General features: G+C 39.2%; 1 protein-coding gene across 1 annotated transcript in view; it reads right to left on the bottom strand.

The window, feature by feature from the left end:
* LOC108429905 (nuclear pore membrane glycoprotein 210-like) overlaps window positions 1-26,277 on the bottom strand; it is a 56,690-nt gene extending 30,413 nt beyond the window's left edge. The window contains exons 1-12 of the mRNA XM_037537181.1: window positions 25,982-26,277; window positions 22,860-23,026; window positions 14,363-14,494; window positions 14,156-14,234; window positions 12,515-12,665; window positions 10,026-10,158; window positions 8,910-9,056; window positions 5,502-5,611; window positions 4,448-4,585; window positions 2,873-3,010; window positions 1,646-1,801; window positions 490-781 (exon numbers count right to left, since the gene is read on the bottom strand). Of these exons, the coding sequence (XP_037393078.1) occupies window positions 490-781; window positions 1,646-1,801; window positions 2,873-3,010; window positions 4,448-4,585; window positions 5,502-5,611; window positions 8,910-9,056; window positions 10,026-10,158; window positions 12,515-12,665; window positions 14,156-14,234; window positions 14,363-14,494; window positions 22,860-23,026; window positions 25,982-26,130 (1,792 nt within the window). The 5' untranslated portion in view covers window positions 26,131-26,277. The remainder of the gene's footprint in view (window positions 1-489; window positions 782-1,645; window positions 1,802-2,872; window positions 3,011-4,447; window positions 4,586-5,501; window positions 5,612-8,909; window positions 9,057-10,025; window positions 10,159-12,514; window positions 12,666-14,155; window positions 14,235-14,362; window positions 14,495-22,859; window positions 23,027-25,981) is intronic.
* Between the last annotated feature and the right edge of the window lie 1,601 nt (window positions 26,278-27,878).

The following is a 27,878-nucleotide window of genomic DNA, read 5'->3' as shown; positions in this document are numbered from 1 at the left end:
TCCAATTGATGCGATCACGTGATGCATTATCAGCCTTTTAACCAGCTGTCGCATGAAACTTGTTTCACCAAGTTACACTTGCAAGTTACACTCGCAACTGCAGTGGCTGAGTTTCAGAAGAGTTGCATGACAGTTTACATTATGTAACTTAAGTGCAGTTCACTTCTTTGCAGATTTCAAGTAACAAAAGTTGCATTAAAGTATCACTGTGTGAAGCCAGCTTAACACATTTACTGCCTGCTACTCATCGTACAGCATAATCACTGAATGCTAAATGTTGCAAGAAAATGTAATTATGAATTAAATAGTCTAGTCAAGTTTTGTACCTTTTTCCCAGTCCTCATCTTTTTTCATATCTTTGTATAGTACTACAGTTACATTAGCAGCAATATGACATTGACTTGGGTTTAAAATTTTAAATAAATACAAAAACATAAATAGCCTGTTGGCCTACAGGGTGGTGACAGGCAGAGCACGGGAAAGATGTACCTGATGTGAGTGTGAAGACTCCAGCAGGTTCGGTGTGGACGTGCAGAGAGAGGTGAGAGCAGTCTAGAACTGACAGAAAGCTTCCATTCCAGGCTTGTGATGACTTGGCCGTGTCAGACTGAGGGTATGTGTTGGCATCATGATGCATATTGAGGTTTGTGTGTCCCTGAGAGTGTGTATCGAATGTGTCCTGAGTCCCCCAAACAGCCAGAGGAAGATCTATCTTCTCCCCAATTTTACAGTCACCCTGCTCGGGCATCAGCTTCAGCCAGACAGGCCTCACAACCAGCACCTGCTTACACACACACACACACACACACACACACACACACACACACACACACACAACACACACACGATATTAATAGGAAATAAGACTTTTACAGTTAGTTCCATCCACACAATCTGACAGGTTGAAAAGCATTCCATCAGGCATGGCAAACATTCAGACCCCAAACTACCACAAACCACAAGGAACGTGGATTACATTAATTTTATAACACACATAATTATGCAATTATATATGAATGATATCATTCTGTATCAACAGTTTTGAGCCTGCACTTTTCCGCTTGACTCCATGACAAAAAAAAGGAGTTTTTACAAAAAAAAAAAAATTGTGCACAATAACTTTTATAAACTTGAAATCGTAATAAAATACCTCTTCTATGTACAAACACAAATGCAGTAGGGATTAAAAACTTCCAAGGCAGAATTTCTCTGCTTATGTCAGTGACATTGCATATGAAATAAAGAACATAAACATGCTTCTGTTTTCCCTCGAGACTTCTTTAGGTTAACTAGTCATTTGTCCACTTCTGTGGTACATGAATATGCCTGTAGCTCTGTGCAGAGTCAAGTTTCAACTCACTAAGATGCACTGAAGTAAGTAGGTTGGTGGAGCATCTGTTTATTAGAGCCAGGTGTTTTAGATTAGTTTTGGAACTTCTACAGGAAGGCCTATTTCCAGGAATAAGTCTAACAGATGAACTGCATTGCTACGTTCATCAACACACTCAACTAATGCTCCTTTGTTGATTCAGGCCTTTCAAAATGGGACATGGATAACAGCCAAAGCACTACACAGAGCTCAGAAGTGCCACTCTACTTGTCCTGGTTTTGTCTGTGTGCTTTCATTTGGGTTTTTTTTTTTTACCTGTCCAAATGCTTTGTGAAGTGGGTTTCTGGCATCCGATGCCTCAATATGAGCCTGGCCTCTCTTTTCTCCTGCTAATACCGTGCCATTTACAGTCACTGTCGCAATTTCACTGTCAGACACATCCCAGTTTAGAGAGCCGCTACCCCCACGCACCTGCAGACACAAAAATGCACATGTGGTACTGTACAGTTTGTGAAGGTGTTACTAGGCCAAATCATGTCTTCGTCTGATAAACAGTACTCAAAGCTTTCATCTTGGAGAGAGGGGAGAAAATCAAGCTGCTTCACATCTGAAAAAAATCCACGTTTTTAGTCCATCCTTCCACTGTGAAAAGACAGCTCAGCGCTATGAGTCTGAAAGGACGTGTAGCTGTCAAGAAGCCGTTACCGAGATACAAAAAATATATATATTTAACCACTGAGCCTTACATATGCATACATGTAAGGGTGGGGAATATGACAAATATAATAGGAATAGTTTTTCGTGATGCACAATATGTAACACAAAGTTTCCATGGTTTGCAAACAAGTTGGACAAAATGTACTTTCAAAACAACTGTGCCATATTCAGTGTAGTTTAAACTTTAAGTAGGATCAAGAACAAAAATAAAACAATTAGTAACACATAAAAATAGGCTAATGTCTAGTCACCTACAGTTATTTAAAAAGTCAAACATTTAAATATGTTGTCGATTTACACATACTACAGAAAACACAATTCTGCGATTGTCACGCATAGTTACAGTTTATTTGTTGAATGTGGCAAAAGTTATGGCACATTTTATGTTATGGTTTGTTTTTCCAGTATGTTAATCTCAGGAAAATATACAGAAATTGTGCTCTGTAAATAGCAGAATTATATTCATGTATTCAGAGTATGTTCATTCATGTTTAAGTGTGTACTTTGTAGATGTGTGAAAAATCAACAAAACATGTGATTTGAGCAGAGATGTTTTAACTTTGCATACAATTGTATAACAATTTACTGTAATGTATAGAAGCCTAGAATTATTACAATATTTATTATAAGCACTGAATTTCCATTATATAATTATTTAGTAACTTATGCAGTCACTCTACACTGGTTGTTATTTAAAGGTCTTTTTATAACACATGCAGTTGTTCAGTGTTCTAGCAGTACTGACAATATCCCAAACATACAGTGACCACAAAAATGCTATACTTACAAATGCGTGAAGATGATTTTGTTAAGAAACTCCTGTACCTGTAGCTTGTACTGATACTGCTCATTTCTGGGTTGCCAGGGAAACACAAGCACAGAAGGCAGCAAAGTGAGGGGCTCATAGATCTCCACATCCTGCTGCACTCTGATTGGTGGAATGAGGGGTTGTACTTCACCATCCTATGAGACAAAAGTATTTATTATGAATAGAATGTGGTCACAGTCATTAATTTGTTTGTAGGTAGCTTGACCAGAGGAGGATAGGTCCCCCCCTCTTGTGAGCCTTGGCTCCTCCCAAGGTTTCTTCCTCAGCTCTGAGGGAGTTTTTCCTTGCCACTGTCGCCCCTGGCGTGCTTACCTGGGTTTTCTTACATTTTTACAACTGGTTTTCTGGAATTCTCTGAAGCTGCTTTGTGACATCAGTTGTAAAAAGCACTATACAAATAAATTTGAAATTTGATTTGATAATGTTAAAATCATTGAATAAGACATTGTGCAATTAATAAAATGTAATGTGTGTAACATTAGGAATACAATGAACTGTAATATCAATTGCTTCAATTGTTTGTTTTCATGTGAGCAGTCACATTTAACAGGATTGTTTTCTTTTTCAAACAGAAAGTAAATTTAATATCAATGTGATCAACTGTGTAACTCCCTATGTGATGAATTGATATAAAAGGAAAAAATATTTTAAAAAAAACATTGTATGATACTACAGGGAGATTCACTCGAAAGAGGCCCAGAATATTCTGTAATAACTCTTGCTAGGACAAAGCAATCTGAAAGAAACAATGTGCAATGTGCACCTCGGCATAGTGAACTTCAAACAAGCGGGGATGCTCCTCCGTTGAAGCGATAAGTTAGACGCTGGACAACCGTTGTGACATTTAACCTCCGGAGATCACCAGAGAAAACAGGCGATCACTTCCTGCATAACATCTAAAGCAATCGATTAGACATACGTCAAGGTATGTCGCATATTTTTTTTGGATCAGATTGCTTCATTGGAGAATATTCAGGGCCTCTTTTGAGTGAATCTTCCTGAATAATTTGTTGTGAAATTACATCCAGCCCTCAATCAAACACACTTTAGCCTTCTACGCCAGTGAAGTAGAACTACACAAGTGAAACAACTGTCTATTCTCTAAAAACATTACCCAGATTTTTATGGTGTGTCAAAGAACAATAAGTTCTTATTTACTTTACACCCAGGAAATGGTGCCACTGAATGAAGAGACAAACAGACAAAAGAACAGCTGGTCATACGAAGCAATAGACTAACAGCAGGCCTGTATGTAATGTTATGAAAGATGTGTCTCGTGATATAATTTGTGGCAGCTAGATTTGAATTTCCCCATATTCCACCATGCATTTTGTGTGTGTGTGTGTGTGTGGGGTGGGGGGGGACGGAGACGGACAGTAAACTGGCTTTGCCAAGCTGACGTAACAACCCCGTATTTCCAAAGGTTCATATATCTAAGGACTAAACATCTGAAGGTGTGATAAGAGAAGCAGGAAGTGAGAGGGAAAACTGATTGGCAGTATTGTGTCTTTGTGCTACATTCCAAGAGGAAAAAGTAAGAGATGTGCTGATAAACTGTGTGTGCGTGTTACTTTGCTAAGCAGGCCAGACAGCATGGCAAAAATTGAGGTGCGTCCTGCTGCGCGAGTCTGCACCAGGTGGCTGGAGAGATTAGGGGAAGAGTCCAATACTGCAAATTTGTCACACAGCTCCACCACCATCATCACATTCTGCAGAGAGAGATGGGAGAGCACACATTCACATGGAAAAAAAAGAGACTCGGTGAAAACACACAAGCCACAAACCATTGATCCAGTGGATAAATGCTATGTCCTTGAGGGACTAAGGCAGGTGGTTCTCAGCATCTTGGAAGATGCTGGTTTGTTTGCATTGTGTGTCAATAAATGAACAAAATCAGCATATTTAGCACCCCAATTATATAATATCCACTGCAATATTAATTATTAGTTATAATTACAGTAGTTTTCATAACAGTTATTAAAATAAAGATCTTTATCAGAAATATAAAATCACATGAAAAGATAATTTACTGGTACAGAAAGAATGATTACTACATACACAATACACCTATAATATCCTGCACATCAACACCATCATAAATATTCCATTACTGTTTATTCACGTGATCAATATTACAATTTTAAGCATCAACTGACATTACTTTGCTACCCTCTACTTTTTAGAGCATCCAATGTCTTTGGATGTGTTTCAGGATCTTTATTTCTGCCCTGCTAGAGCTGCCCCAGTCAACTGTAACTGCTGCTATTATGAAGTGGAAACATCTAGGGAACGTCCATAGCGTGTAGAAGTCTGTTCTCAGTTATCACTGAGCTCAACATCAGTGTAAAATCTTCCAAGAACAGTGTTTAGGATTAGAATGGATTAGAATTTATGATGGATTAGGTTGCCAAGGCTGACCAGCAACTAACAAGCCTAATAACACCATGTGCAAAGCTTTGGCTACAGTGGTATAAAGCATCATTTCTCAACCTATTCCTTCAGGCCCACCAGTCACTTCCAAGTTCTTGCTCTAACCTAGTATGCTGTGGAACCATCAAACCTCACCAATTGGCAGTCCAACAGATTCCTTTTTAAATGATATGTTAGTGTTAATAATGGCAGTACCTGTGACAGATGAACCACGTGGCCTGCGCTGTCACGAACCTGAACCATCAAATGATACTGACGCCCAGTCTCCAACACCCACCTGTCCTCTTCCTCTTTTATACTCAGAGCTGTGACATGCAAACATAAAAACACACATATACACATGCAGATAGTTCTTCTTTAAAACCGCATCCTCCTCAAGTCCCACTATGACTGCATCTCAAACATCTCAAAAATCACTACTGTTTTTTCAAAGCCTGTGTCTATAGCAGGTTCATCTGCCTTAACAGTTCAACTTTTGGCTGTTCAAAAGCAAGAGTTTCCAGTTAATGTGTTTACTGACATCCAGGTTTGAACATGCCTCAGGTGTATTTTAAAGTGAGTGCAGTGGTGAGTGGGCAGGTGTGCAAAGGTCAACTCACTCAGGTAGGTGGGCGCCACCACGTGCACACTGGAGCGAGGGAGGTGGGACGCTGACTCATGCTGCACACCTGGGTCATGGCTCAGTTCAGGAACGTACAAAACAACACACTTTAACAGCATTAGGACAACTGGGTTTTTATATAAGAGTACGTGTGTCCTGGCTCTAGAATTTATTATCCACTGTGATAGAAAATGAACATTTTGCTTGCCATTTAAGAACTTTTACATGTCACTTCTACAATGCATGTAAAATATTAGAGCGTCAGGATTTAACACCAGAATATCAGAACTAAAACACAAGAGCTTAGGCTATCATTTTCATCAGAAGAAGTAAATGATCAGATATACAGACAATAGTTCTTCTTACATCTGACGTGGACAGATGAATGGCTTATATCAATGAAAAAATTAATTTCTTCAATCGTTTGAAATAAAAGTACGATATAGTACCAACAAAAAAAAAAACTAAACCAATAACAAAAACGTTGGGACTGTACGTGAAAAGCTAATAAAAACAAAGTGATCGGTATGAAACTGAAAATGGTCCAAAACACAGTGTTATATTTTACATGTTGAATAGTTTTTCGTAAATGTATGATCACATCAAATTTGATGCCTGCAAAACATCCCAAAAAAAGTTGTGAGAGAAATATATTTACCATTACGTCACATTTCCTTTCCTTTTAACAGCACTTAGCAAATGTTTCTGGACCGAAAACACCAACTGGTTCTGTCTTAAAAGCATAATTTTCAGTTATTTTACATTTTATTTGTGCTTAATAAGACATTTCCAATGAGAGACAGTTCTAACCCATGCAGAATGTGGTTTGATATTGTCATGTTGAAAAAAGCTTAGGTTTCTATGTTGCTCCAAAATTTGTTCATGGTGCTTTCCCAGATGTACAGGTTACCCACTAATACCCCCTCACACCATGACAGACCCTGACTTTTGAACCTTATGTTGGCAACAATCTGGATGATGCTTTACTTCTTTGGCTCAAAGAAAACGCTGACCATTATTTCCATAAAAATTCTGAAAGGTTGACTCATCAGACCATGTTTGGACTGTACATCTGTCCATTTCCTGGATGCTTCTTTCATGTCTAAACATAACTGCATCACCTGTTTAATATGTTATTTGAATATTTCATAATGCTCCTAGTCTAAAATTGCAACTCTCTCCACTTTAGAATGTGTCGCGGGCCTGAATTTCAGAATAAATGTATATTTACAAAAAAAAAAACAAAAAAAACAATGAAGTTGATAACATTAAATATTACACATCTTGTCTTTGTACTGTTTTTATTCAAAAAGTCAAAGTAGATTTATAAATTACTGCTTTCAGTTGTGCCTTTCACCCAATGACAGCTGGGATAGGCTCAAGACCCCCTCACAACCCAGAAGAAGTGGGTTAGAAGGTAGGTAGGTGTGTGTGTGTGCTTTCAGTTATTTGCACATCACCTATGAGCCCACCTTTTTGGAACTGTTTTTTTTTTTTATGTAAACAATGTAAAAGTTTCAAAACATACAATTCACTTCCCAGTATATCAATTCTATATAAGGAGACCAGGGTGAAAAAAACAGCTCATTTGCTTTTACTTTTTTTTTTTTGTTATGTCACTGGCACTCAATGCATTCACATCTGCTTAGCCCAAACATTCATACTGAAAATATGAATGAAAATAAGAAAAATTTCAGGGCAGTCAATCTGAAAAGATGTCATTTACATATACAACATGACCAAAAGTTTGTGTGTCCAAGTATGAGCTTCTTGTACATCCCATTTCAAAACCATCAGCATTAATATGTTGGCCCCAATTTGTGGCTACAACAGCCTCTGCACTGAAAGCTTTCCACAAGATTCTGGAGTGTTTCTGTGGGAATTTGTGGCCACATTCAGTCAAAAGAACATTTGTGAGGTCAAGTACTGATGTTGGACAAGCAGGCCTGGCTTGCAATAGGCATTCTAATTCATTCAGAGGATCTTCATTGAGTTTGATGTCATGGCTCTGTGTAGACCACTGGAGTTTCTGTACAACAAATTAATCAAACCATGTCTATATGGAGCTCACACACAGTCATGCTAGCATGCTAACTTCTATTCAAAAGGTAAGAATGCTTTCTACTTCTCCTGTAAAGTTACCTACATGGAGATATGAGGGTTTGTTCCGACAGCAGCGATGTCCAAAATGTCTTTTTATACTAAAACATTAACATTACCCTTCACTGAAACTAAGGGGTCAAGCACTAACCCTGAAAAACAGTCTCAGCCCATTATGCCTCCTCTACCAAACCCTACTGTTGATGCTAAACATTTGGGTAGGTAGCGTTCTCCTGGCATCTGCCAAACCCAGATTCATCATAAGACTGGCCAGATACATTTCTCAATGCGCATATCTTCTGCTATAGCGAGTGATGCCTTCAGCATTTGACTGCCTCTGTAAATTCACGTGGTGCATTGCTCGTCTATGTGGCTATGTGCTTAATATTTATACACCTGTGAACAATACTTGTGCCTAAAACCAATAAACTCAATAATTGGGAGGGTGTTCACATACCTTTGGCCATATAGTGTTTTAAAGATATCTAAAAAACCAGCCGGTTCAATTCTGAGGGATAAAGAGAGATTGGAAAATTGTCGTGTATAAATGAATGACAGTTTCTGTTAATAAATCCACACAAAAGTCATAAGTGGACATCATGAGAAAAGAAAAAGAAAAAAAAAAACACAAGAGAAATGTAAAATACAGGCCCTCTAAACAACATTCATAAAAAAAAAAAGTGTGCCTGCCGATCTGTTGGAACAGAATGCTAACTGTCAATCCTGTAATGCTAGCTAAGAGACACCCACGCTGGCTAACATCATGCTGAGTGCTGGGGAAGAGAGAGGACCATCCTATCCATCCAAAAAGAGAAGCCAATTATGCTATCGATGTCTGTGGATGTCTACGAACTGGTCATCTCACAACGACACTTGAGGTGGTGGTAGGTAATAAAGGATACTCTGATGTTTAAGTGTTACAGTAGCATGGCCCAGTTGCATCGCAGTCAGTGTGGCTGTGTCCTGGTCAACACTGACGACATCATCACCGTCTTCATTTGCTGATCCCTCGACAACCAGCATATAACCACTTTCAGAAAGAGAGACCTCTACAAGGACACAGAAAAGAATGTTCATGCATTAGTGGCACTAGTTCAGCAAGTGCTCTGAGCTGTATACTGTGGCACTGACATTCAAGGCATGACAATGTCAGTGCACATCTGGGGTAATATTATGGCGATATAGTATTAGTAATGTGTAAAATGCAAGCAAAAACTGTTATATAAAATAATATACTGTGTGTGGGGCTATGTGGGGCCACACAATATGAACGTAAAATGTAAAAAATCAATAATACAAAATTCCAAAACACCGTTTACAATTGTACTAAGTGCAACTGCATTTTTAGACTGTTAGAAAAAGAGTCAGCATTTTAAATTAAGTACAATTTAAATGTAATAAAATATTTTCATTTTTAATGCATTAACAATTGTAATGCCCAGTTTAAATGAAAAGCAAATCACTCACTGAACACCTATGGGAACACTATACAAATACTGGGTAGGGCTTAGCATTCAAACCAGACTTAATTCTTTGTGGCATGGATTCCACAAGATGTAAAAGTCCTTTGAGATTTTAGTCCATGTTGACAAAACTGCATCATGTAATTCATCTAGATTTTTCAGATTGATTCATGCTGTGAATCTCCCATTGTACCACATCCCAAAGATCCTACATATTTTCTGAGGTCCACTTATGGCATTTGTGTGGTTTTATGTACAGTTGTTTTTAACCTCTCTTTATCTCTTCAAATTCAACAGGCTGTTTATGTTACTGTACCTACTTTGTTTTTTTTTCTAAAATATGGTTCCTTTAGAGTATTCTTTAAATAAAGAATTGAAAATTTGAGTATTGAGTTGTTTAGCATGCTACAGCAGTCAAAAATATTGAATTTTCAGTACTTCATGCAAGACTTTTCAGGCAGCAAACTTTTAACAAGTACTGTATGTGAGTATACAAATAAGTATAAAAAAAATCTGATGATAGTAACATTGTGAATACTTCATGTCTGAGTGCACCTTTGTCTCCCTCTTGCTGAATTCTCTGTACGTTGTACTTGATCATTGAACCCAAAAGAAGGTATACATCATCAGCTGGGCTCAGATAAAGTCTGTCCATCACATATAAACTCACACTGGCTTCCACTACCTGCTACACAAACACAAACACTACTGCATCAATGCATAGTGACACATCTAACGGTGGCAATTCAACGGTAATCGTTTTTAAAAGTGTCACGGTCAATTCTAATCATATTTAATTATGTGGCCACTCATTTTTTGCCCTACAATATATTTTCAGTCTGTTTTCAAAATAGACACAAAAAACAAACGGAAAAAAAAAAAAAAAAAAAAAAAATCACGCTGTACTGTATTGCTTCTCCAGCCACATTTTTTGTATTCAGTGCATGTTTAAAAATAATTCTGAATAATACCAAAATAATTTTATCGAATCATGGTCAAGTTTGTGATTTCAGGATGCCCTCCTAAAGAATCGTAAATTAATCAAATTGTTGTGACATGTTTTTCATACTCAATTTGCAAGAAAACACTAGGTCAAGCAAAAAACGTATGTAAATCATCAAACATAAAAGTTCTTACTTCTGACTGGTGTTATAACACAATATAGGGCGGCGGTGAGTAAAGTTGTTTATTTGATGTTTGTCCATATCACCTTTAGAGGGCAGAGCGGAGTAATGTTTGTTTATCTGATGTTTGATGACACCTTTAGAGGGCAGAGCAGAGTAATGTTTGTTTATCTGATGTTTGATGACACCTTTAGAGGGCGGAGGGGAGTAATGTTTGTTTATCTGATGTTTGATGACACATTTAGAGGGCAGAGCAGAGTAATGTTTGTTTATCTGATGTTTGATGACACCTTTAGAGGGCGGAGGGGAGTAATGTTTGTTTATCTGATGTTTGATGACACCTTTAGAGGGCGGAGGGGAGTAATGTTTGTTTATCTGATGTTTGATGACACCTTTAGAGGGCGGAGGGGAGTAATGTTTGTTCATCTGATGTTTGAAAACACCTTTAGAGGGCAGAGCGGAGTAATGTTTGTTTATCTGATGTTTGATGACACATTTAGAGGGCAGAGGGGAGTAATGTTTGTTTATCTGATGTTTGATGACACATTTAGAGGGCAGAGGGGAGTAATGTTTGTTTATCTGATGTTTGATGACACATTTAGAGGGCAGAGCGGAGTAATGTTTGTTCATCTGATGTTTGATAAAACTTTTAGAGGGCAGTGGTGAGTAATGTTTATGTGATGTTTGTTAACACCTTTAGAAGGCGGCAGGGAGTAATGTTTGTTTATCTGCTGTTTGATAAAACCTACAGAGAGCAGCGGGCAGTAATGTTTGTTTTTTTTATGTTTGTTAACACCTTTAGAAGGCGGCGGGGAGTAATGTTTGTTTATCTGCTGTTTGATGACACCTATAGAGAGCGGTGGGCAGTAATGTTTGTTCATCTGATGATTGAAAACACCTTTAGAGAGCAGCAGGGAGTAGTGTTTGTTTATTTGATGTTTGTTAACACCTTTAGAAGGCAGCGGGGAGTAATGTTTGTTTATTTTCTGCTTGATAAAACCTTTAGAGGGCGGCAGGGAGTAATGTTTATGTGATGTTTGTTAACACCTATAGAGAGCAGTGGGGAGTAATGTTTGTTTATTTTCTGCTTGATAAAACCTTTAGAGGGCGGCAGGGAGTAATGTTTGTTTATCTGCTGTTTGATAACTCCTTTAAAGGACAGTGGTGAGTAATGTTTGTTTATCTGTTTGATAACTCCTTTAAAGGACAGTGGTGAGTAATGTTTGTTTATCTGCTGTTTGATAACTCCTTTAGAGGACAGTGGGGAGTAATGTTTGTTTATCTGTTGTTTGATAACTCCTTTAAAGGACAGTGGTGAGTAATGTTTGTTTATCTGCTGTTTGATAACTCCTTTAGAGGACAGTGGTGAGTAATGTTTGTTTATCTGCTGTTTGATAACTCCTTTAAAGGACAGTGGTGAGTAATGTTTGTTTATCTGCTGTTTGATAACTCCTTTAGAGGACAGTGGTGAGTAATGTTTGTTTATCTGCTGTTTGATAACTCCTTTAGAGGACAGTGGTGAGTAATGTTTGTTTATCTGCTGTTTGATAACTCCTTTAGAGGACAGTGGTGAGTAATGTTTGTTTATCTGCTGTTTGATAACTCCTTTAGAGGACAGTGGTGAGTAATGTTTGTTTATCTGTGAATTACTTTTTTCTGTGTTATTTGATGTTTGTTAGGGTTTGTTAAACAGAGCAGGTAAAAGTGGCCTAAGTCCGATCTGTTTCTTCATGTATGATCTGTATGCCAGTGTGAACAGCAAAAAACACAATCTGTCATTTTCAATTCCAATCTATGATACTTTGAAATCTGATACACATCCGATATGCCGCAATGAAACTGTGAAAACCAATAAACATCAGCTCAGGAAACAGGTGTTGCATGGATACACAATGCAGGTCTTGGTGTATGTATTTGTACCTTATGCTCAGGGAGATGGAGGGAGACCTGTACGTGTGTGGAGCCACTGCGGACGCCCTGCAGCAGCACACTGTCCCCTCTCTGCCCCAGCTCCTCCAGAGACAAGATGTGAAGGTCAGGGCTGTAGCTGGTGTCCGAGAAACGTACAAACCTAAATGACAACACATACAGCTCTTCAGTCTGTTCTGTGTTACACCTCAGATCTTTTACAGGTTCATCATCTCCTCTTTATCATCCTCAAAAATATACATCACTACAAGCAGCTTTTTTTAGGGACTTAAATATATGCATCCATTTTTTAGCATTTATAGACCAAATCAGAATGTTTATAAACATAAAAGTTGGCTATACTTCTTGGTGGATACAGGTTAGCATGCAAACAAGTCAATTTACAGCACAATTTTATTTAATTTAATTATCTAATTTATTTAATTTTTATTTACATTTTAACTAAATATTATATACACAATAAAGACAAACATAACACACTGTAATGTCAAATATCCTCAATTATGCAACTGATTTCAGTTAAGCTTTTCACGTTTTCCAGCTTTCAGAAGCAGGAATATGCTTTAGTTAGCATTAATCTCAGTGAGTGATCCTTTGTCTGGTGATAACATTTGCACAGTTCTTTACTTTTCTAGATAAAGATGAAGTTGCCAAGCACTTTTGCATCACTAATAGGACCATCAGTATGTAAACTGGGACAATATGCTGATGTGTTGATTGCTGTTTTCAGTATTATTTCATTGTAGAAAGTCTGACCCAGACAAACCCAGGCTTTATACATGTCAGCCCTGCTGAAGCTAAATTTCACTTGGCTATAACCTTTCCAGCAATGTGAAGTAGGTTAAAAGGTCTCAAATTTCCTTAAAGTTACTGTCAACTCTGTACTGTATCTATGGGACAGTTACAAGGTGAATAACTTTTCTAACCACCTCACATTTACCAGAACACACCTTGTCCAAAAATTCCAAGTCTTTTGGAATAATGCTCTGTGGACTGATGGGGCAAAAGTGAACTTTGTAACTGTAATGCTAAAGAAGGATAATGTTCCATCATCAGTTCATGAATGGAAGGTCAAGCACAGGACATGCAGGAAGACAACAATCATAGGCAAAAGAGCCAGCTCACATCTGAATTGCTCAAAAGACACAACATTAATGTTAAACATGAATGTTTTGTAATGGACGAGTTGAGATCTTGAGGTGCTGTGGCAGGACCTTAAATATGTAGTTAATGCTCAAATGCTTTCAAATGTAGCTGAATTAAAGCAATTCTGCAGAGAGGAATGGGGTAAAATTCCTCAATGAAAATGTGAAAAACTGATCTCCGGTTTTATGAAGTGTTTTATTACATTTACTGCTGCTGAATGTATAGGGGCAATTAGGTTTTTCACATGGGTGATACTAGTGGCGCAAAATGTTTTTTCAATAATTAAAATAATCGTTTAAAAACTGTGTTTCTTTGTGATCACTATTTAGTGTGAAATATGCAAAAAGATGATTTTAGAAAATATGGCTCTATAAACCGGATTTTTTAGCTGAACTATCACTTTATTCTGAATGAAAAATAGCCAAACTTCTATACTTCTGCTTATGTACTTTGATTCCATTATATTCTTTCCTACATTCCTCTCACCTCCCTATCTCTCTTGTATCTGCCTCTGATAACAGCTGCCAGTCAAACTTGAGCCCCGCCAGACTGCTGAAAGTGTTTCCTGACAAACGGAATGTAAAGTAAGAACAAAGCTTTCGAATAATTTTGACGCTTTTACCACTAAACGTTCTCAAAACATTAAGACAACACAATATATTAAATTTAAGAGCATTTCCTAATGGTGTGCACCTGCTGAGTCCATTGCTTGCACAGTTAACAGTAGAGGTGTGTCGTTGATGAAAAGGTGTCTGGTTATCGTCACTATCTGAATGCTCTGGATCCGATCAGTGATGATATCACAGTGTAGAGTTTGTCCAGTCACTGAAATGCAGAGATTGTCATTTTTTCATCATAACATGCCACATATGACCTGTATTTAAGGCGAATTCCAATTTTTCAAAGATCTGGTCTGATGTGTTGTGGTTAGGATAGTGTAGTGGTTAACACCTCTGCCTTCTATACTGTAGACTGGGGTTCAATCCCCCACGAGGGCAAGCACCCTACACTATATAAATAAGAGTCCTTGGGCAAGACTCCTAACACCACCTTGGCCTACCTGTGTAAAATGACCAAATTGTAAGTCGCTCTGGATAAGAGCGTCAGCCAAATACCATAAATGTAAATGTGAAATGGTGCACCGTAGAGAAACTGGCTCTTTACAGCCATAGTGACAGGAACCGAGGTTTCAATGTCGCCAACACAAATATAGCCACTTTGTTTAATGTCCAAAATGACTAGTGAATCTACACGTGCCTTCTGAGTTTGACAATGGCAAAATAGGGCTGAAAAATCATTGTTTGGTAGTATTACACGCTTCAGATTTCTGGTTCCTATCACCACCACTGTATTCCACCAATCTGCACTTACAATCAATAAATTCTCTCACTTTGCGAATTTTGTCTGCGACAGCATTATCTTGGCAAAAATCTTACAGTACAACATGTCATCATTTGTAGCAAGAAAGTTTCGTTTCGTTCACTTTTTGGTTATATTTTGCCTAGGGCACTTCTGAGCATCATTACTCCATGTCTGTAACCACACATTAGATTTCATTTCACAGTAAAATGAGCCCAATCAAGGTTTTAAAGAAAAAGCATTGTTTGCTCATACCTAAAAGCTTCTCAACTGGCATATATTTACCTTATGATTGGCACTTATTTTTTATTTTTTTATGTTTTTTACATACTTTTTTAATACAACACTTCCAATCACAAAAATACAGTTACAATTCCCATTCTTCGCCTTTTGAATCATATGTATATGTACACGGTCACATACACAACAACAGCAACAAAACTAACCAAAAAAAAAAACAAAAAAAAACTTGATAACAATGAAGGATAAAATAATTGAACTAATTACTAAATACCGTGTATTAAACAACACCACCCCTCGCCCAACGCCCCCATCTCAGCTCAACATGACCAACTCACATATTGAAATAAAAATTTGACCATACATCCTCTCAACGTATATTTAATTTTCTCAAGTTTTTAAAAAAAAAATGAAGTCCTTGAGCCAACGGGAGATAGAAGGATATTTAACAGACTTCCAATGCAACAATAAGGTGCGTCTTGCTAGTAAGGATGTGAAAGCTATAATATCCTTCTGTGTAGACTTAAGTGCTAATGAGTGGTCGGGAATCCCCAATATAGCGATCAGAGGGCAAGGTTGGAGATTCACCCCAAGAACAGTGGACATAGACGTAAAATAACCCTCCCAGAAGCCTTTCAGCTCAGGACAAATAAAAAACATGTGGCTAAGGTGACAAGGAGAGCCATGGCATTTATCACATTTGTCTTCCATTTCCGGATACAGTTCAGATAGTCTAGCCTTAGAGAAATGCACCCTGTATAAGACCTTAAATTGAATAAGTCCGAGACGGGCATAAGAGGTTGTAGATCGAATCCTTTCTATGGCCTGTTCCCAGGATTCCGCATGAATTTGTATTCCCAATTCACTCTCCCATTTGCCTTTAAATTTAACAGTTGAGTGGCTACTAAAGGCCAAGATAATGTCATACAGCTTCAAAATATTTCCTCTGTGATGGGGAACAAATGAAAGCATGGTTTCCCACCGCTGTTCTAGAGGTAAAGCGGGGAAATTAGGAAAACACTTAGCCACAAAATTGCAAATTTGAAAATAGCGAAACAAATGAGTAACAGGGAGGCCGTATCGAGATGACAAATTGGCGAAACTATCAAAAACACCATCTACATATAAATATTTGAATTGTGTAATACCCTTGTCATACAACACTGAAAATGTTGTGTCCACAAGTGATGGAGGAAATAAATGATTATTATGTAAAGGACCCAAGGAAGAAGCAGCTACAAATTTAAAGTGCCGTCTAAACTGATACCAGATCTTGAGTGTATTAAGAACCACTTGATTATCAGTGTACAGAGAGGGTACCGTAGGTAAAGAGGAATAAAGTAGAGCAGATATAGAAGATCCCTTACAGCATGATGGCTCCAATTTACACCAAGAGGATCCAGGAGATTTTAACCAGTAACAAAGTTTATGGATGTGAGCGGCCCAATAGCAAGTTAGAAAGTTAGGTAATGCAAGTCCTCCACTAAGTCTGCATCTCTGCAGTAAAGTTTTACGAACCCTAGGTGATTTCCCACCCCAAACAAAAGAACAAATTATCTTATCCAGTGAGTCAAAAAAATGTTTTGGCAGAAAAAGAGGTATTGTCTGAAACAAAAATAGAAATTTTGGTAAAATATTCATTTTAACAACATTGATCTTGCCAATTAATGAAAGGGGGAGATTACCCCATCTTTGAATATCGGAAGTAATCTTTAAGATGAGGGGAGTGAAATTAGCAGATGCAAGGCTAGATAAAGAACGAGTCACATTGATACCTAGGTATTTAAACCCCGATGGACTATACTGAAAAGGTAAATCTGACTGTTGAAGATGACAAGCTGCGATATTCACGGGAAAATACTCACTTTTCCCCAAATTTAATTTGTAACCTGAAAAGGTGCTGAAGTTCTCCAAAATACTTAAAACAGGAGGGATCGAAAGTGTGGGATCTGTTATATATAATAACAAATCATCTGCATACAACAATAATTTATATTCAAGTCCGTTATTCCTTATTCCTTTGAATAAGGAGGAAGATCTTAACGTAATAGACAGAGGCTCGATAGCAATGGCAAAAAGCAAAGATGACAGAGGGCAACCTTGGCGACTTCCACGTCCAAGGGCAAAATAATCAGAATAAACATCATTAGTGTGGACACTGGCTTTAGGGGATGAATAAAGGAGGCAAATCCAAGAAATAAATTTATCACCAAACCCGAATTTCCTCAAAACCGCAAACAAGTACTCCCACTCTACCCTATCGAATGCCTTTTCAGCATCTAAGGAAATTACAAGTTCAGGAAGTTCAGCTGAATTTTTTGAGTAAAATATATTAAAAAGTGTGCGGGTGTTAAACAGTTGACGTCCCTTTATAAACCCATTTTGCTCTTCAGATATAATATGAGGAAGCACATTTTCTAAACGGGATGCAATTACCTTAGCTAACACCTTTACATCAGCATTGAGCAAAGATAATGGTCTGTAGGACCCACAGGAGGTTGGATCTTTGTCCCTCTTGAGAAGGAGAGCAATAGTGGCTTGTGTCAGAGTTGGTGGCAGTGAACCACTTTCTAAGGATTCATTGAATACGGATAAAAGTAGTGGAGCCAATTTACCAATAAATGTTTTGAAAAATTAAATCGGAAACTCATCAGGGCCTGGGGCTTTGTTAGATTGCATAGCTTTAATTGCAGTTGAAACTTCTTCAAGGGAGAGTGGGGAGTCTAGTTGCCTAGCAGTGTCAATGTATCAATGACAGGATTCAAAAGGTTCAGAAGAAATTCGTTCATTTTAGTGTCATCTGCAGGGAATTCAGATTTATATAATGAAGAGTAAAACGATTTGAAAGTAACATTAATTTCTAAGGGATCTGTAGTAATAATATCATGAAGGTTTTTAATACTAGGTATCAAATGGGAAGTGGCCTGCCATCGTCGCTTACTGGCACATCAGTTACTTGCCTTGTTACCATGTTATATGAGCCACGACTGCATAGTAATAAGCGCTCTGCCTCTTTAGTTGAAGTGAGATCAAATTCTGCTTGCAAATCAAAACGCTGCTTAAGCAGTTCCGGGGAAGGGTTCAGTGCATATCTTTGGTCAAGGTTACTAATAGCAGATGAAAGTTCATTAAGCCGAGCATTAATCATTTTATTAGAAAAAACAGTAAGAAATAATTTGACCTCTCAGGTAACATTTAAGCATCTCCCAAAGCAATGAATATGAAGAAGAGTCATTTTGATTGAAAGACAAGAACTCATCAATGGAGCTTGACATGAGTTCACAAAATTCCTTGTCCGCCAAAAGAAGAGAGTTAAACTTCCAGAGTGGTGGGCTATGTTGATGGGTAGAAAATAGAATACCTAGTAATAAAGGTGAGTGGTCAGAAATTACAATACCCGAATAGTCTGAAGAATTAACACAAGAATTAAGTGTACTGTCGATAAAAAAATAATCAATCCTAGAATATGAGTGGTGCACCTGGGAAAAGAAAAAACTTTTTGACAGAGGGGTTACGAAACCTCCACGGATCAACAAGACCGTTCCATTTCATAAAATCAGAAAATACATTGGACATGGCAGATTGAGTCAGATTACAAGGATTAGAGCGGTCCAAGAACGGGTCAAAAACACAATTAAAATCCCCTCCGAAGATCAGCAGGTGAGTATTCAAGATACTATTCAACAATCTGTTAGCGAATTCAGCATCATCGAAATCCGGGGCATATAGGCCTGCATTTGCCAACAAAACCTTTTTTTGCATTAGGGTACCAGCAACTATGAGTTATCTGCCATTCCTATCAGCAATAACATCTGTGGATGAGAACTGAACTTTTCTGTTAATTAAAATAGCGACTCCTCTAGCTTTTTTCAATTAAAGTTTGAGTGGAAGACTTGACTTACCCATGGGCAATGTAACCTACGATGATCTTTAATACGAAGATGAGTCTCCTGTAAAAATACTAAATCAGAGTTTAAACGTTTCAAGTGTGTAAAAACTTTAGATCTCTTAACAGGATTACCCATACCTCTAATATTCCAACTAATAAATCTAAGAGGTGTGCCTGGCCCAGCAATGCTGGGATCTATATTGGCATTAACCATTAAAAAAAAAAAAAAAAAATGCAAATGGCCATAGAGAGCCAAGGTGGGACACCCTCCCCCAGAATATGCCTAAAACAAAAATAGACCCAAAGTCCCCTCGCAAACCCAGAACAAAGGGGACAGCAGTGTTTCCCACATTAATCTAAAGTTGTAGTTCACACTAATGTTGAACTACCCGGAGACCACGTGGAGCAAAGTAAGCAAGAAGAAGAGACCGAAGGAAAAAAGAGAAGAAAAACCTCCCGCCGATTTCAACAAAATTTAACGGTATGCGCACAATGCAAAATGTGATATATTAAAAAAAAAAACTCACATTGCAAAATATAGTTTCATCTAAAGGTGAACATTCCAACAAAACAATAAAAAGATGACTGCCCTAAGAACACATCAAATTTTCACACAGACCGGGATACCATAAAGCACATGAAAACACAAATTAGCAAATAACAGCAGGCCCACACAAAAAGATGCAGAAAGCATAAAATGAGGTAGTGCTGATCCGATCACACATGCAACAATATAAAACCTGGTATATCCTTTTTATATGTCAGTGTCCAGTGAAATTGAAAGACATAACAAAACAAAATGCCTGCTATCAACAAACAATAATAACACCGACCTAATTAGTGCAACAAACCAGTAAACCACCTAAGACTGTACAGGTGGGGAATTAAGGCTAGTGAGTCCATAAACTCTAAGCAATAATAGAGCACAGAACTAAAAAGCTGTTAGAGTTCACTCAGACATCAAGGTTTTGACAAAGCGGCTGGCTTCCTCCGCTGAAACTAAGTCCTTCTCAACACCGCTGTATGTTATGCGAAGTCGCGCATCATCAATGCCACGAAGTTGGCGCCTGACCTCATTGAGCGCAGCTCGAGCCCGCGCTACCTTGGCAGTGTAGTCAGGGAAGATCGAGATGATCTGGTCTCTGACTTTAATCTGTCGGAGCTCTCTAGTGCGGCGTAGAATGTCAACACAATCACTGGGATAATGAAATCTGCACACAATAACTCGCAGACGATCACCGGGCTTGGGTTTGGGTTGGAGGGTCCGGTGGGACCGGTCCAAAAGCGGCTCCTTTACCAGACCGAACGCTTCCTTCAGCATGGCAGCTACAGCAGCAGTGGTACAGGTGTCAGGACCCTCCGGTACTCCCAGTATCCTAATGTTGTTACGCCGAGATCTGGACTCCAAGTCTTCACATTTATTTTCCAGCTTGGCTACGTTAGCTGTGAGGGACTCGATAGTAGCTTTCATCGCGGCGATATCGTCAGAGCACTCGGTGACTGCGTGCTCCATCTCTCCGACCGTACCTTTTAGCTTGGACATGGCAGCATCATTAGCAGCTTTATCATGCGCCAGCTGGGTCTTCACCGCTTGCAGGTTGAGCTGGATAGTAGACAAAACGCCGAGAGTATCTTAGAGCTCCTTTTTGAAGATCTCAGCAATATCTTTCCTCAACGAGGCCAGCAACTCGAGCTTGAGAGCAGCGGTGTCGGGGTTACCGTGCGTCGAGGCAGCCTCTACAGGAGCCGACGGTGCACACGAGGATGCGGTCACAGTTTGTGAACCAGGCCGCAGTTGTGTGTGAATAGTATTGCGAGTTTTAGAGTTTTTACCAGACATCTTATGCAGTCCAAAGCTAGACTTCCCAACTGAAAGTACAGCAGAGTAAGGTATGACTATATATAGGACCAAAAAGCGCAGATTAATTACCATTTTAAATGAAATCGGCAGGAGCTTTCAAACTAACGTCCTACTCCATTGCAGCTCAGCCACTCCCCCCCCCCCCCCATGATTGGCACTTATGACACATATGCATATCACATGTAATTTAGAGAAAAAAAGTCTCATCATACTTTTTTTTCCTTTTTTGTAAATCATTAATTTCCTAATAAAGTGGTAATTCCTTAATCCTTGTCTGGGGCCTGGGGATAAATCCTATTTGAGTGTGCATGCGTCAATTTCAGCCAAAAGAGCACTTGTGAGGTCAGGCACTGATGTTGTATGAGAAGACGTCACTCGCAATTGTTGTTTTAATTTAATCCCAAAGGTGTTCAATGGGGTTGAGGTCAGGGCTCTGCACCACTGCCCTGACCACTGGAGTTCCTCACCCCAAAACTTGTTAAACCATGTCTTTATGGACACAAGCTCTTACAAACGTGATGGTCAGCTGTCCATATACTTTTGTCAATATAGTATTTCTAAACATACACAATTCATTTAAACCAAGCACATCTGAGCCTGCTGAATTTTTCCCATTCTTAATTAAACTCACCAAACTTCACCATGTACTCACTCATTACTTTATGAGCTTCATCTACCTTATAGGTTCACTATATACACAGATCTGGCATAACATTATGAGCAACTCCTTGTTTCTACGCTCATTGTCCATTTTATCAGCGCCGCTTACTATATAGGTACACTTTGTAGTTCTATAATTACAGGCAGTAGTCCATCTGTTTCTCTGCATATTTTGTTAGCCCCCTTTTAGTCTGTTCTTCAGTGGTCAGTACCCCCATAGATCCTCACAGAGCAGGTACTATATGCATCATTGTCAGCACTGCAGTAATGCTGATGTAGTGGTGGTGTGTTAGTGTGTGTTGTGCTGGTATGAGTGGATCAGACACAGCAATGCTGCTGGAGTTTTTAAACACTGTGTCCACTCACTGTCCACTCTATTAGACACTCCTACCTTGTCAGTCCACTTTGTAGATGTAGAGTCAGAGACGATAGCTCATCTGCTGCTGCACAGTTTGTGTTGGTCATCCTCTAGTCCCTCATCAGTGGTCACAGGACACTGTTGGCTGGATATTTTGGTTGGTGGACTATTCTCAGTCCAGCAGTGACACTGAGGTGTTTAAAAACTCCAGCAGCACTGGTGTGTCTGATCCACTCAGACCAGCGCAACACATACTAACACACCACCACCACATCAGTGTTACTGCAGTGCTGAAAATCATCGAGCAACTAAATAGTACCTGCTCTGTGAGGGTCCATGGGGGTCCTGACCACTGAGGGGGTCTAAAAGGGGGCTAACAAAACATCAGAGAAACAGATGGACTACAGTCTGTAATTGTAAAACTACAAATTGCACTTATATAGTAAGTGGAGCCGACAAGGAGCATAGAAACAAGGAGATTGTCATAATGTTATGCCTGACCGGTGTAGATATAAAATTACAAACTGTCGCCCATCTGTTACTGCACAAATTATCAACCCCCTCTGTCCAATTTAACACTGGTCAGTTTCTGACCAAAGGCCCACTGTTTAGACATTATTAGTGTGTCAATTGAGAGTACACCAAGATGCAAAAATATCCAGCCAAGAGAAGCTCTCTGGTCAGAAACTGAATTCTGCTAAAAGCTTCAAGGTAGGAGTTTCTACTAAAGTGGCCAATGACTGTAACTGACCTTAAGGAAGTCTCTCACTCTAAACTGTCTCTAAACATGCTTTGCTCATTTCTCTGTTTTGGTTGTACTCACCGGCGTCCTGTGCCTGCACTACGGCAGCTCCACGGCTCTGGGGTGAATGTGGGGCAGACAGGGCTGACACCAGGGCATACTGACTGCAGGAGGACAGAGGCAGCAAGATGGGAGGACTGGACGAGGAGAGGGGGTACACCCTAACCCCTTCGGGCCTAGAGGACACCCTAAATGAATCCAACAATGCTTTAGATACTTAGGCCCAATCCCATTTCACCCCTTGCCCCTAACACTTAGCCCTACCCCTCCATTTTTCGTGTTCTAGGGATAGGTTTGTCCCGATTGTTGTTGAGATGGAGGGGTAGGGTGTTAGGGCTATTTGGCCATTCAAACGGAGATTTTTCAGAGGCTCACTACAAACGGAGTGTTATGAGAAAACTCCCAGAATGCTATGCGAATCAGCAGCAAGATGGCTGCACAAGCGCCCAAGAGACACAAAAATGTATTTCCCTGTTATAGAGCCATTGTATTGTAAGAGAACCATTGTAATAGCATTTTATGGTCATTTTCTTCATAACACATATTAAAATGGCTAGTAATACACTGATGTCCCTGTCGCTACCTGGAGAAACTTCCCGTTCTACCTTAAATGGTGCAGCAGTTACGTTCTGGTACCTGAGGTTGCCTCACCATTTAAGGTGGAAGCGGAAATTGATCATGAAGCTGGCGATTAAAAAGCCAAGTTCAGCTTCATATCAACAAAGAATTCTTGGTGGCAATAATAAATAATTGTCATCCCCTCTTTGAAGGCGTATAATGCCCTAAATGTATTAAAGCAGTGAGGAGCTGGACTTTCCCCTCCTCTGCTGTCACTGCAGGCTGGCAGGGTCGCCTACAGAGCAGCGCTAGTAGCTGTTAATGAAGTGACAGTTTTTTTTGGTTTGTGCTCGTTTTTTATTCGGTGACTCGTTTGACTGATTGACGTGTAAAACTGAAGTTGTGAATGAATCGCGAACGCCCTGCTTTTCAGTCTCCTTTGAATAAACAGCAAATGTCAGTGTGATATACCATTATTGCTATAGTATGGAGACAAAGCAGGAAAACACGTCCTGATTATTTTCTCCAGGCTATTTTAAATGTGATTCACCTGTCCTGTCATGTGACACACAAGCGAGATCACCGCAGCTGGAGCCGGCATGTCGGAAATAGCCGGAAAATCTCATCTCGTCTGTTTACGTGACGCTGACGACAACTGATGATGCATCCGGTTCTTGAAGGGATGTCTCATTTCATAGGGGGAAGATTTCAACCACTACCCCTAATAGCTCAGTTTCAAGGGGGAGGGTTACACTCAAAAACAAGGGGTAGGGGAAAAAATAAGAAATGGGATTGGGCCTTAGAGTAGGAGATACACAAGGCTAAACAGCATACGTGATTCCATGATGCCATTTAGCTCTTGCAACTCTTAAAAACTGAACTTTTTCATAATTTTTAAAGGCTGATTCGAAAAAAAAAACATGCACTTATCCATTCAAGAAGGGTAACTCACTTGAGGAACAATATCAGAAGATATCAATATCAAAGATTTCTTTGCTGACAGTGGCTTCAACGATTTACTGGGTTGAGTTTTTTTAGCACAGAATTAAGCAAATACAAAAAACGTGCATAACTAGGATCCACACTAATGGCATGAGGACATTAAGGACATTCTAATTATTTACAGTTTTTAGCGACTCATTTAGTTTCAGTCTATAATTTAGTAAACAGTGTTGTGCTTTTAAAGTAACTTTGTCAGTCAATATCACAAAATCACCGAAAAATAAAGAACAAATAACATACTTGCTGGTCTTGCATGACCTTTCGGAAAATACAAATTCCTGACAAACAAATGACTTCTAGAATATCCCGCACATTTCATAGTGAACGTGTTCAGGTAAGAGACTAGATTAAAATGTTCTTAACCCATTCCTAATCTAATGAAAAAGTATGCTTTAAGTGTGAGATGTATAACGGATTCACGCATTAATCCAAAAATGATTTTGCGCTTGTTCTGACCTGTTGGTCATACCAACCCAGTGCAAACACACAGCGCCACAGGTTAAAAGTATGGGAGAGTCTATTCAACATAAATGATGAACTAACCTAACTTTGTGTAAATAGACCACAATCTAGAAATATGTCCACATATGCAGTCGTGACTGATGCGTCTTTTTACTGAATTTATACAAACACTTTCATTTTATAGAAAATTTGTTTTTGCTAGTTTATGCTTATGAACAGAGGCCTACAGATCAATATAGTAAAGGAAACTCATTTGTTTAAAGCAGGTTTGATTAAACTTACACTTGTAAGCTTGTTCTCAAAAAGTTATTTCAGAGCCTCTCGGTTCTGCCCGATGGAAATGGTTTGCCTTCAGTGTTTTGCGCTTATGATAATTTTAATAGACGTCAGTGACAGACTAATGAATGACATTCTATTAAAAACACAGGAGTACTTTTTACCTAAAATGAGTTAATAAAGCAAGAGTCTTGTTACAAAAATGATCATAGGACATTAAAGTCAATTCACTTTTTAGTACTTTTACTTTTGGTACATTTGAAGGCAAATACTTTTGTACTTTTACCCAAGTCTACAGGGAGGAACTTCTACTTTTACTGGAGTAAATATTTTTACTTTATCTCTACTTTAACTCAAGTGCATGGTTTATGTACTTCGTCTACCACTGGTTGTTGTAAGGGAAGGTGGGACACGGATGGCATCTCATTTGTGGAATGGCTCATATTTATTATGTTCACGTTTGTCTCATCAGATGACAAACTGACAGTTGGCACATTAGAGATTTTACTTATTGGGTCCAATCTGAACTGTTTGGAAGCCCGTTCCCACCACTTAAAATAAAATATCTACCAATAGTTTTCTTCATTATTAAGCGAATGACCGATTTCAAAAGCACAAAGCATCTCAAAATAACGATGCAACCTGGCTAGTTAAGTTAGCTAGTTAACCTAGCTAACTAGCGTCTCATAATAATGTCATAAAATAATGACCAAAAAAATCATATTTAGGGGCTACGTTTCTTTTATTTTCTTTTAAGTAACAGGAATGGGCTTTTATAGAATTGTTTTTTGTCCTACATGAATAAAAAAGAAAAGCTTTGTTTGTTAACCTAATGTGAGACTCACCATTTGTAGCAGCCTTTCTCTGCTCTCAGAGTGAAGTTGACCGGCTCATAGGATGAAGGCAGAAGGAGAAAGGGAACGTTCAACTTGGTTGACCGCCTCAGCGAAATGGACAAGCTCACTATAAAAATCCTCAAAAGTGACCCATGCATATCGAGACGGGGAAGCTTTTATTTCCCTCTCAGCTCGTACTAGTTAGCATTAGCTCCCTGACCTAGTTAAGTGACTAACTTTAGCCAATTAGCTAACTAACTAGATGTCGCTAGCTAGCTTCGCTTCTCAGAAACGTGAAAAAACGCAAGTTCTTGCGCTAAAAACAGACACATTTTAGTCCATGTAAAGAAAAAATGATGAAAAAATAAGGCAGGGAAACCGACAGTAAACGTAGTAGTCTAAGCAGCTCAAACTCCTGTTGCTATTTATATTTGAATCCCTTCAGCGTGTTAGCTTAGCAAAACAATGGACCAACGGCTTCTCTTCTCGTCAGGCTAACGGCGCTGAATCTGTCGATCTTAAAACCAATTAAAAACTCTCCGTTTGCAGTTTCATTCCTCAGTAACGCTAAATATTGACTTCCCAGTGACATTATAAACGACTTCGACATTTCTCTGTGAGCGCCAGTGTGGCCTGTGGGGAAAACAAGAGCCAAGGCACTCGTTCTGGTGGATAATTAAGGACAGATTACACAAAGACTACGGCTCAATCTCAAATGGCTCCCTGCTCCCTACCTAGTTCACTTTATGTGAATGAAATGACTAACTTCTGCACCCAAATAGTACATGATATAGATAACATTTGGCCATTTGGGATTTAGCCACATCCATACTGTACAAATGACGCCCTACTGGGGTGTAGAACCTAGACTTTCAAAACTCACATAGCACACTACTTAGGGAATAGAAAGCCGTTTGAGATTCAAGCCCATATTTAGCGTAGTAGGTAGACAGATGGGGGTTTGTTAATAAGATTTAAAGGGGAACCAATTTTTAAAACTTTCTTCTTCTTCTTCTTTCAGCTGCTCCCTTTAGGGGTCGCCACAGCGGATCATCTGCCTCCACCTTGCCCTATCCATTGCCTCCTCTACTTTCACACCAACCATCTCCATGTCCACCTTCACTACATCCATAAACCTTCTCTGAGGTCTACCTCTTCTCCTTCTACCCGGCAGCTCCATCTCCAACATTCTTTGCCCAATATATCCACTATTCCTCCTCAACACATGTCCAAACCATCTCAACCTGGCCTCTCAGGCTTTATCTCCAAGCGGCTCCACCTTCACTGTCCCTCTGATCTGCTCATTTCTAATCTTGTCCATCCTTGTCACTGCCAACGAAAATCTCAGCATCTTCATCTCCGCCACCTCCAGCTCAGCCTCCTGTCTTTTAGACAGAGCCACAGTCTCCAAACCATACATCATAGCAGGACACACTACTGTCTTGTAAACCTTCCCTTTCACTCTTGCTGCTATCCTTCTGTCACACATCAGCCCTGACACCCGTCTCCACCCACTCCATCCTGCCTGCACCTTCTTCTTCACCTCTTTTCTACACTGTCCATTGCTCTGGATGGTTGACCCAAGATATTTGAAGTCATCCACCTTTATGACCTCTACTCCTTGCATCTTCACCTTTCCACCTGCCTCCCTCTCATTCACACACATGTATTTCGTCTTGTCTCTACTGACCTTCATTCTTCTCCTCTCCAGTGCAAACCTCCACCTCTCCAGATTCTCTTCCACCTGCTCTCTACTCTCACCACAGATTACACTGTCATCTGCAAACATCATGGTCCATGGAGCCTCCTGCCTGACCTCATCTGTCAACCTGTCCATCACCATATACTTTTCAGCTACACCTGACTTCCTCATACAGTACCACAGTTCCTCTCTTGGCTCCCTATC

This window comes from Pygocentrus nattereri, chromosome 3, assembly GCF_015220715.1.
Source record: "Pygocentrus nattereri isolate fPygNat1 chromosome 3, fPygNat1.pri, whole genome shotgun sequence".
Classification (NCBI taxonomy): domain Eukaryota; kingdom Metazoa; phylum Chordata; class Actinopteri; order Characiformes; family Serrasalmidae; genus Pygocentrus; species Pygocentrus nattereri.
This window is presented reverse-complemented; position numbering and strand designations above follow the sequence as displayed.